This window comes from Coregonus clupeaformis, chromosome 19 (genome assembly GCF_020615455.1).
Source record: "Coregonus clupeaformis isolate EN_2021a chromosome 19, ASM2061545v1, whole genome shotgun sequence".
NCBI lineage: Eukaryota > Metazoa > Chordata > Actinopteri > Salmoniformes > Salmonidae > Coregonus > Coregonus clupeaformis.
In genome coordinates, this window is record NC_059210.1 from 9070435 (window position 1) to 9082619 (window position 12185).

The 12185-nt window shown below is 43.4% G+C and overlaps 1 protein-coding gene across 1 annotated transcript; it reads right to left on the reverse strand.

Moving 5' to 3' along the window:
* Positions 1 to 344: 344 nt before the first annotated feature.
* Positions 345 to 10201, reverse strand: LOC121531480. Its single transcript, XM_041836717.1, has 9 exons — positions 10011 to 10201; positions 9841 to 9923; positions 6130 to 6704; positions 4967 to 5023; positions 4363 to 4462; positions 3707 to 3949; positions 3259 to 3408; positions 1938 to 2052; positions 345 to 476 (listed from the first exon to the last, which is right to left on the reverse strand). The coding sequence occupies exons 1-9, from the start codon at positions 10056 to 10058 to the stop codon at positions 345 to 347; spliced, it is 1503 nt and encodes a 500-aa protein (XP_041692651.1). The 5' UTR covers positions 10059 to 10201.
* Positions 10202 to 12185: the final 1984 nt, after the last annotated feature.

Genomic DNA, 12185 nt, shown 5'->3' on the forward strand with positions numbered 1-12185 from the left:
CTTCTGGTGCTTGTTAGTCAGGGAGAGCTCCTGGGCAGCCAGAGAGGTGAACGTCCCCTCAGTCTGCAGACAGACCTGGAAGACACAACACATGACTCATACAAATCACCAATCAGATTCACCAGTCAGCAACCGTTCACCAATCAGATTCACCAGTCAGCAACCGTTCACCAATCAGATTCACCAGTCAGCAACCGTTCACCAATCAGATTCACCAGTCAGCAACCGTTCACCAAAAAGATTTGGCCATCATTCACCAGATCACCAGCCATCATCAACACATTAAGCCTGAAAGAGCTCTATACTATATCTAATGGATCTTCATCATCATCACAGTGTTGTTTTCACACCGCTTCTTTAGGTGGGGTGATGTTGGGCAGGGGGGACAGTGGGAGCTGGACACTCTGGTTCTGACTCCTAAAGCTGAGGGTGGCACAGGTACCGCTCAACAGTCGTACTGAGATGTGATCAGACACCTGGGGAAAAATAATAAAATAACCAAAAGTTAGGAATGCCACTTCGCTTAAACACATCTTAATCCTAACTAAACCCTATCTTAATCCTAACTAAACCCTATCTTAATCCTAACTAAACCCTATCTTAATCCTAACTAAACCCTATCTTATTCCTAACTAAACCCTATCTTAATCCTATCTTAATCCTAACTAAATCCTATCTTAATCCTAACTAAATCCTATCTTAATCCCAACTAAACCCTATCTTAATCCTAACTAAATCCTATCTTAATCCTAACTAAACCCTATCTTATTCCTAACTAAACCCTATCTTAATCCTAACTAAACCCTATCTTATTCCTAACTAAACCCTATCTTAATCCTAACTAAATCCTATCTTAATCCTAACTAAATCCTATCTTAATCCCAACTAAACCCTATCTTAATCCTAACTAAACCCTATCTTAATCCTATCCTAATCCTATTTTTAACCCTATGTTAATCCTAACTAAACCACAAGAGAGATTCCTAATTGGCATAAATCAATTCTCACCTCTTATGATAGATGATGAAATATTCAAGAAATACATGTACTTGATGGCCGTTCCTCTATTAAAAGTTATGATTACAATAGAGGCATTTTAGAACTGAAATTGACCTATCAGCCATGATGATGTAGTTGGAGTATCACAGTATCGGGCTCCAGTGGGTCACATCGTCACGCCCCACGTCCCCTGCTTTGTTACAACCCCCCCGTACCGCTCCCCTGCTCCTTTCAGCTGTCCCAGAGACTATCATATGACGGCATTGCCCAGCAACTGGGACTTCCTCTTCTTCTTGACTGAGCTTGTCAGTGAAGGGCCCTCTAGAGCCAGGGATTACAGACAGTAGTTGTAGACTAAACTGGGCTACAGCCTATTAGCTTACTCTTACTTTCTTTACTTTACCTTCAATTAGGTGAGGTCAGATTAATAAGCTATGGACGAAAATGTGCTCATTCATGTACATTGAGCTACTTCCTGTATTGACTGAACATTGAACTACTTCCTGTATTGATGTACATTGAACTACTTCCTGTATTGATGTACATTGAACTACTTCCTGTATTGATGTACATTGAGCTACTTCCTGTATTGACTGAGCATTGAACTACTTCCTGTATTGATGTACATTGAGCTACTTCCTGTATTGACTGAACATTGAACTACTTCCTGTATTGATGTACATTGAGCTACTTCCTGTATTGACTGAGCATTGAACTACTTCCTGTATTGATGTACATTGAGCTACTTCCTGTATTGACTGAACATTGAACTACTTCCTGTATTGATGTACATTGAACTACTTCCTGTATTGATGTACATTGAGCTACTTCCTGTATTGACTGAACATTGAACTACTTCCTGTATTGATGTACATTGAGCTACTTCCGGTATTGACTGAACTGAAATTAAGTTGACCCCATGGAACCCTGGTCCTCACCTGAATGACTATCCTCTCCTTCACCCCAGTCTGCCAGGTCCATTCCTTAGTGACAGCTCCTTCTGGGTCACACGTCATCCCACCACGCTGATCCCACACGGCAGTAACAGTCCCACTATAGACAACAACAGTTCACAACAGGTTGCAATAAGATCCATCTATGTCTGCTTTACTCACAGCAGGCATACTCACAATAAACACACAGTGTCTACTGCTGCTAACATAATGCCTGTGGTTCCATTGATTAAAGACCAGTGGAGGCTGCTGAGGGGAGGACGGCTCATAGTAATGGCTGGAACGGAGCGAATGGAATGGCATCAAACACATGGAAACCATGGAAACCATGTGTTTGATGTATTTATTACCATTCCACCTATTCCCAGGTAGGCCGTCATTGTAAATAAGAATTTGTTCTTAACTGACTTGCCTAGTTAAATAAAGGTTAAATAAATACATAAATATATTTAAAAATTCCGCTCCAGCCTTTACCGCGAGCCCGTCCTCCCCAATTAAGCTGCCACCAGCCTCCTGTGGTGAGGATCCTTTCACGTGATCTACGACTAGATCTAACCAGCAGTAATCTACTGATCCAACTTAAGGCTTCCGCATACATCGGTTCGGTTTGAGCCTAAGAGAACTTGGCTAGGCGAAGCGGCCGCCTGTGCTCGCATACTCCCTGAAGACCTTCGCTTTAAAAACAAGAAAAAAGTGGCAATATTACTGTTGTTAGTCCCGCTTGAAGCACTGTAGCAACAACATAGCCAGAAACACTTCCCTTAAAATAGTCCAAATTAATCTAAGATAAATCAAGAAATCTGTAATTAACTTTGACATTTTTGCCGAGGAGGTCTTAGTCGCGCAATTTTACATCTAGCTAAGATGTTTGGTGCAGTTTTTCTCAAGTGAAAAAAAAAAGCATTACAACTAATCGTTTCTTGTTGAATGACAACAAACACTTCATGTTCCCACTCCTACTAGGAATAGTCCTGTTGACCAATCATCGACGAAGGGGTGTAGACTTCGGCTACTGAACTTCAACTTGCCTCAAGAAACAGTGTTGTGTGCAAGAACAGCCGGGAAAAAAACTGCCAAAGACCAAAACTAACAAAAACGTCACTAAATGTTGTGATAATATATGCGCGAACTGTTTCGACCGGGAAGCATGTGTAAGCTTTACCTGAACCTAGCTCAGCTCAATTCATTAATCAGTACAAATAAATTGGTCCTTCAAGTTAGATACTGTTATTAGTGCCTCTATTTCTGTTAACTTTATTTTTTTAGAAATGTCTATTAAATCTTGAACCATTTCCCATGTGTTTACCTGAGTGGGTGTGTGACGGTGCCCCGTCCTACTGCGGTGATGCTGGCCAGTGTAACAGGGCTGAGTTGGTCACTGAACACGTTGGTATAGAACCCTCCACAGGACAGACCAGAGTGGCTCTGACAAACTGCTACAAAACCAGACGGGTAGCTGGGCAGGGTCAAGGTCAAAGGTGACGGCTCCGTTTAACACATTTAGATGTAGATATCAGAGATTTAAACATCAAAGGTTGAGTTTAATTTGAGGAAGATGTTCCCTCCCCACTGCGTTGATTCATTGCCTTCACAGATCTCAGACAACTGGGCAAGTATAGCACGATCTAGTTTCTCTCATATTGCTTTCACATACCCAGTGCTGTCAGATCTGTGAAGATTAGTGAATGAGGGCAGTAGCGAGGTAACATCCTGGAATGAAATACAGCTTTAGGTGGGAAAGTGAGAAAGGATACTATATGAAGGAGGAGCCATCATTGATCCTGTAGTGTAGTTTCTGCCGCGGTGAATCCTGGTCTTCCTGCTTGACCTCTGGTATCTGGGGGTAAGGCCAGAACTTGCCTCCTCCTCCGCTTCCTCCTCCTGTCTTCTGCTGGTGTTTAACGTGTGGCTTGTCATCCCCATAGTGACGGAGGATGGGTGGTTTGTTCAGCCCACTCTCTGCCTGCTCCGTTGTCTGTTTTCTAAATGAAGTCATACTGCATGAGAAAGAGTGCCACCTGACTCATTGAAGTGAGAGGTCACATACACGTTGACAAATTGGCACACAAAGTAATTGAAACGGCCATTATGGTGCCATGGGGAAATGTTGTGTTGCAGGAAAAGCTGTAGAAATAGATAGAATATAATATTGTAGGGCACAGCGGGGAAGCGAACCCGGGTCGCTGGCGTGAATGGCAAACATGCATAGCACCAATGAGATGAACCTGTTTGGTGGAGATTGCAACATGGCTCATAATATAGTGAGGATCGCTACAATAGAATAGTATAGTATAGAATAGTATAGAATAGTATAGAATAGAATAGTATAGAATAGTATAGAATAGAATAGAATAGTATAGTATAGTATAGAATAGAATATAATAGAATAGTATAGAATAGAAGTTCATACGTGGGTATCCTAGCCAGTTGCAGCCTCTCTACAACCCAATGACACAGGTTAGTCCACTGAGGTTCCTCATGGGTTGGCTCCTTAGGCTGGACGATCCAACCTGCATGTACCATACAATACAATACAACTTTATTGTCCATATGCTACAGCGAATAATGGACATTTGTGTACTGCTCTCCCCCTCCACCTCCCTGATAGTACACATCTCCCACACACACAGTTAAGAGAAGCACAGTGTCAAGCCGTAGTGCAGTCAGCCTCCCTGAATGGAGAGCATGTTGTGAGGTTAAGTGCGTTGCTCAAGGGCACAATGTGGGTACACCACATATACATCTACTACACACTAAGCTACATTATATGATAACATATGCCACTTAGCAAATTGCTTTCATCCAAAGTTACTTACAGTACAGTGAGCGCATAATTAACTTTTTTTTATGAGTATGTGTTCCCTGCGGGAATTGAACCCACGACCTTGGCTTTGGGTTCCAGCTGTGGTTCGGTTGCTAGAGCAGATGAAGCTAGGTCAGCACCACTACTGCTCTATACCGTACATCAGGTGTATCGTCTGCGTAGGAGTAGTGTGCGTGTGGTAATGTCATACCTTGCTCTTCGTAGGTTTTTGAAGAGATGGAGAAACTTATAGTTGTGGCCACATGAGCTGGAAGGAAATTGTTGAAAAACAGCTTGATGGGAATGTCATCTTGGATACAAAAGACACTAGCCTACATGTATTTCCTGAACACTAGGCTTCATGTATTTCCTGAACACTAGGCTTCATGTATTTCCTGAACACTAGCCTACATGTATTTCCTGAACACTAGCCTACATGTATTTCCTGAACACTAGCCTACATGTATTTCCTGAACACTAGCCTACATGTATTTCCTGAACACTAGGCTTCATATATTTCCTGAACACTAGCCTACATGTATTTCCTGAACACTAGGCTTCATGTATTTCCTGAACACTAGGCTTCATGTATTTCCTGAACACTAGCCTACATGTATTTCCTGAACACTAGGCTTCATGTATTTCCTGAACACTAGCCTACATGTATTTCCTGAACACTAGCCTACATGTATTTCCTGAACACTAGGCTTCATGTATTTCCTGAACACTAGCCTACATGTATTTCCTGAACACTAGCCTACATGTATTTCCTGAACACTAGCCTACATGTATTTCCTGAACACTAGGCTTCATGTATTTCCTGAACACTAGCCTACATGTATTTCCTGAACACTAGCCTCCATGTATTTCCTGAACACTAGCCTACATGTATTTCCTGAACACTAGGCTTCATGTATTTCCTGAAGAGAAGCATCCACCCATTGTCTCAGTAATACCCATAATCCCCCAGGTGAGTGTGAGTGAATTATTAAGCAGGGAATGTCACAGGGCAGGAACTGATTAACTGATGAACTGACTAATACCTTTTAGACACACCTGTGGCCTGTAGGCCAAAAATCTCTCCTGTAAACCAACCTCTCCCACAAGCAGGAAGGTCTTAAAAGTTTGACAGCAGTGACTTAATATAGCTAATTTAATGTTTATGACCATTTTCATTACTTATCCCAGGTGGCCATGGTGAGTTTGGTTAATTAAAGTAGATGGACTGTGGAATGCACTGTGTAAATGTGAGACGTTTCTTCTGACAAAGTCATAATTTGACGTTTATACTGAAGTCAAAATCTGACGTCCTATTAGAATAGATGTCAACTAATGCAGTGGATGAGTGATGACGAGTTCATGTTGAGGGTTCACCTTTTTGTGCATGGGAAACAGATGGTCTTTTGCGCAAATTGGAGTCTTGAGGCTGTTTCTCAGACCCATTTTCCACCTTGGACGGTTTCTGTTTTGTCTTTCTCTTTCCCGTAATCTGCCGAAGAGTCTCATCTAAATTCATGCTGCCCTTCGACTTGAGAGGTTTCCCGCCATCACCACTCCTGCTGCCGACACCCAACTGCCAAGATGGTTTGACATAAACTGCCCCCGCGGTCAAATCCTTCCATGAGTAATTCAGAACGTTCACGAGGCCGTGTGGAATACATCCCTCCTCGCTCCCCTCATACTGCAAAAGCACACACCCCAACTCGCTCAACAACTGAGGGGCCATATGCTTGTATGCCTCCATCGGGTCCATGTCATCCAGCCAGCCTGCTGGCACGGCGGCGGCCTCCGGATTCCTCTCACCACCACCCATGTCCAATGCTCCGTTGACAGAGGGACAGGTATCTGGTTTACCAGTGGTAGAGGACTTGTTTTGCACTTTGTGTGCATTGTCGTCATTATTTTCTTCATAGTTGTCATCGTTAACGCACTCATTGTGAGTGGCTAGGCTACAAATGAGAATAGAAAAAATGGAAATTACGATTTTTTATATGCATTACCAGTCAAAGGTTTGGACAAGCCTACTTATTCAAGGGTTTTTCTGTATTTTCTTTACTATTTTCTACATTGTAGAATAATAGTGAAGACATCAAAACTATGAAATAACGCATATGGAATCATGTAGTAACCAAAAAAGTGTTAAACAAATCAAAATATATTTTATATTTCAGATTCTTCAAATAGCCACCCTTTGCCTTGATGACAGCTTTGCACACTCTTGGCATTCTCTCAACCAGCTTCATGAGGAATGCTTTTCCAACAGTCTTGAAGGAGTTCCCACATATGCTGAGCACTTGTTGGCTGCTTTCCTTCACTCTGCGGTCCAACTCATCCCAAACCATCTCAATTGGGTTGAGGTCGGGGGATTGTGGAGGCCAGGTCATCTGATGCAGCACTCCATCACTCTCCTTCTTGGTCAAAAAGCCCTTACACAGCCTGGAGGTGTGTTTTGGGTCATTGTCCTGTTGAAAAACAAATGATAGTCCCACTAAGCGCAAACCAGATGAGATGGCATATCGCTGCAGAATGCTGTGGTAGCCATGCTGGTTAAGTGTGCCTTGAATTCTAAATAAATCACTGACAGTGTCACCAGCAAAGCACCCCCACACCCTCACACCTCCTCCTCCATGCTTCACGGTGGGAACCACACATGCAGAGATCATCCATTCACCTACTCTGCATCTCACAAAGACACGGCAGTTGGAACCAAAAATCTCAAATTTGGACTCATCAGACCAAAGGACAGATTTCCACCAGTCTAATGTCCATTGCTCATGTTTCTTGGCCCAAGCAAGTATCTTCTTATTATTGGTGTCCTTTAGTAGTGGTTTCTTTGCAGCAATTTGACCATGAAGGCCTGATTCACGCAGTCTCCTCTGAACAGTTGATGTTGAGATGTGTCTGTTACTTGAACTCTGTGTAGCATTTATTTGAGTTGTAATCTGAGGTGCAGTTAACTCTAATGAATTTATCCTCTGCAGCAGAGGTAACTCTGGGTCTACCTTTCCTGTGGCGGTCCTCATGAGAGCCAGGTTCATCATAGCGCTTGAAGGTTTTTGCAACTACACTTGAAGAATCTCAAATATAACACCTATTTGATTTGTTTAACACTTTTTTGGTTACTACATAATTCCATATGTGTTATTTCATAGTTTTGATGTCTTCACTGCTATTCTACAATGTAGGAAATAGTAAAAATGAAGAACAACCCTTGAATGAGTAGGTGTGTCCAAACTTTTGACTGGTACTGTATATAAATCATAAGTCAAGCACACACAAAACAGACATATACAGCTGAAGTCAGAAGTTTACATACACTTAGGTTGGAGTCATTAAAACACGTTCTTGTTAACAAACTATAGTTTTAGCAAGTCGGTTAGGACCCCTACTTTGTGCGTGACACGTACATTTTCCAACAATTGTTTACAGACAGATTATTTCACTTATAATTCACTGTATCACGATTCCAGTGGGTCAGAAGTTTACATACACTAAGTTGACTGTGCCTTTAAACAGCTTGGAAAATTCCAGAAAATTATGTCATGGCTTTAGAAGCTTCTGATAGGCTAATTGACATCATTTGAGTCAATTGGAGGTGTACCTGTGGATGTATTTCAAGGCCTACCTTCAAACCCAATGCCTCTTTGCTTGACATCATGGGAAAATCAAAAGAAATCAGCCAAGACCTCAGAAAAAAATTGTAGACCTCCACAAGTCTGGTTCATCCTTGGGAGCAATTTTCAAATGCCTGAAGGTTGCACGTTCATCTGTACAAACAATAGTACTCAAGTATAAACACCATGGGACCACGCAGCCGTCATACCGCTCAGACGTGTTCTGTCTTCTAGAGATGAACGTACTTTGGTGCGAAAAGTGCAAATCAATCCCAGAACAACAGCAAAGGACCTTGTGAAGATGCTGGAGGAAGCAGGTACAAAAGTATCTATATCCACAGTAAAACGAGTCCTATATCGACATAACCTGAAAGGTAGCTCAACAAGGAAGAAGCCACTGCTCCAAAACCGCCATAAAAAAGCCAGACTACGGTTTGCAACTGCACATGGGGACAAAGATCTTACTTTTTGGAGAAATGTCCTCTGGTCTGATGAAACAAAAATAGAACTGTTTGGCTATAATGACCATCGTTATGTTTGGAGGAAAAAGGGGGATGCTTGCAAGCCGAAGAACACTAACCTCCCGAGTGGCGCAGTGGTCTAAGGCACTGCATTGCAGTGCTCGCTGTGCCACTAGAGATCCTGGTTCGAATCCAGGCTCTGTCGTAGCTGGCCGTGACCGGGAGACCCATGGGGCAGCGTACAATTGGCCCAGCGTCGTCCAGGGTAGGGGAGGGAATGGCCGGCAGGGATGTAGCTCAGTTGGTAGAGCATGGCGTTTGCAACGCCAGGGTTGTGGAGGGACTGGTGCACTTCACAAAATAGACGGCATCATGAGGAAGGACATTTATGTGGATATATTGAAGCAACATCTCAAGACATCAGTCAGGAAGTTAAAGCTTGGTCGCAAATGGGTCTTCCAAATGGACAATGACCCCAAGCATACTTCCAAAGTTATGGCTTAAGGACAACAAAGTCAAGGTATTGGAGTGGCCATCACAAAGCCCTGACCTCAATCCTATAGAAAATGTGTGGGCAGAACAGAAAAAGCATGTGCGAGCAAGGAGGCCTACAAACCTGACTCAGTTACACCAGCTCTGTCAGGAGGAATGGGCCAAAATTCACCCAACTTATTGTGGAAGGCTACCCGAAACGTTTGACCCAAGTTAAACAATTTAAAGGCAATTCTACCAAATACTAATTGAGTGTATGTAATCTTCTGACCCACTGGGAATGTGATGAAAGAAATAAAAGCTGAAATAAATCATTCTCTCTACTATTATTCTGACATTTCACATTCTTAAAATAAAGTGGTGATCCTAACTGACCTAAGACAGGGAATTTTTACTAGGATTAAATGTCAGAAATTGTGAAAAACTGAGTTTAAATTTATTCGGCTAAGGTGTATGTAAACTTCCGACTTCAACTGTAATGCTCTAACATGTATAAAGTCTATATGAGTTTAGCCTACCTTTTGATTGTTGCCAAGCGCGCCAGATCAAAGCAATGCTCCAAGGGCATTCTGGGGCGCCTCCTACGTCCCTGTCCTGTTGGCTGAAGGAGTTGTACAATTATTATCCATTATCCCAGTTTCCTCTGTTGCATAATATAGTAATAATAAATAGTATATTTATTGGTTACCTGATCAAAGAAATACAGAGGTCCGGGTCTAAAATCTGTCATCATCATTTACAAATAATTCCACTCAGTTATAAACTCCATAAAAGTGTTGATTAACTCCCGACATTATCTACATCTGGTGTTAAAGACACAAATATGAATCCCAGTAGAATCCCTAAGCTTGTACTGGGTGCCAGAATAATGTTCGACAATCCACCTCCCCGTTCATCTACTGTAAATGTAACCTTTATCCCTTTGAGTTTGCTGAAGCTTGTTGCTTGGATACACACACTGCGCCCCGCCGGTCTCCAAATGAGTGTACGCACCAGAAATGATTGACTCATGGCCACAATCTGAAAGCATAACACCGACAATACAAACCACCGGCTCATTCTGCATCTAAAAATAGACTGTGGCTCGAGCGCTTGATATTTTGCAAAAACAAGTAATGCGGCACAAAGTGGTCCCCGTCACCCAGTGCGCAGAGCGAGCGCAGTAACTTAAAATGGAAGGCTTGGGGACATAATTGGATGAGAATTGTTAACAGAGAAAGTGGTTATTCGATTCTGGCCTGCGTCCGTTATGGACTATTCACTGAGTGAAGAGATCAGAAGTGTCCCCCATGCCAGGCTATTGACTAACGAATTATATTTTATGTAGCCTTTTAAATGGCTGCCTTTCTTATTATCTATATACACTGCTCAACAAAAATAAAGGGAACACTTAAACAACACATCCTAGATCTGAATGAATGAAATCATCTTATTAAATACTTTTTTCTTTACCTAGTTGAATGTGCTGACAACAAAATCACACAAAAATGATCAATGGAAATCAAATTGATCAACCCATGTGTCACACCCTGGTTCGGGGACTCATTATGTTGAACCAGGGTGTGTTCATTCTATGTTTTCGGTTTCTCTGGTGGGTGTTCTAGGTGGTTTATTTTCTATGTTTGCCGGTGTGACTCCCAATCAGAGGCAAACGAGTGTCAGCTGTCGGCTGTTTGTCTCTGATTGGGAGCCATATTTAATCTATCTGTTTTCCTTTCGGGTTGTGGGATTTTGTTCGTGTGTGTGCGTGTTGTACACTAGACGTCACGCTTTCGTTGTTTTTGTTGTTGTGAGCATTTAATTAAAATCATCATGTTCACTCCCAACGCTGCGCTTTGGTCCTATTTCATAGACGGACGTGACACCATGGAGGTCTGGATTTGGAGTCACCCTCAAAATTAAAGTGGAAAACCACACTACAGGCTGATCCAACTTTGATGTAATGTCCTTAAAACAAGTCAAAATGAGGCTCAGTAGTGTGTGTGGCCTCCACGTGCCTGTATGACCTCCCTACAACGCCTGGCCATGCTCCTGATGAGGTGGCGGATGGTCTCCTGAGGGATCTCCTCCCAGACCTGGACTAAAGCATCCGCCAACTCCTGGACAGTCTGTGGTGCAACGTGGCGTTGGTGGATGGAGCGAGACATGATGTCCCAGATGTGCTCAATTGGATTCAGGTCTGGGGAACGAGCGGGCCAGTCCATAGCATCAATGCCTTCCTCTTGCAGGAACTGCTGACACACTCCAGCCACATGAGGTCTAGCATTGTCTTGCATTAGGAGGAACCCAGGGCCAACCGCACCAGCATATGGTCTCACAAGGGGTCTGAGGATCTCATCTCGGTACCTAATGGCAGTCAGGCTACCTCTGGCGAGCACATGGAGGGCTGTGCGGCCCTCCAAAGATATGCCACCCCACACCATGACTGACCCACCGCCAAACCGGTCATGCTGGAGGATGTTGCAGGCAGCAGAACGTTCTCCACGGCGTCTCCAGACTCTGTCACGTCTGTCACATGTGCTCAGTGTGAACCTGCTTTCATCTGTGAAGAGCACAGGGCGCCAGTGGCGAATTTGCCAATCTTGGTGTTCTCTGGCAAATGCCAAACGTCCTGCAAGGTGTTGGGCTGTAAGCACAACCCCCACCTGTGGACGTCGGGCCCTCATACCACCCTCATGGAGTCTGTTTCTGACCGTTTGAGCAGACACATGCACATTTGTGGCCTGCTGGAGGTCATTTTGCAGGGCTCTGGCAGTGCTCCTCCTACTCCTCCTTGCACAAAGGCGGAGGTAGCGGTCCTGCTGCTGGGTTGTTGCCCTCCTACGGCCTCCTCCACGTCTCCTGATGTACTGGCCTGTCTCCT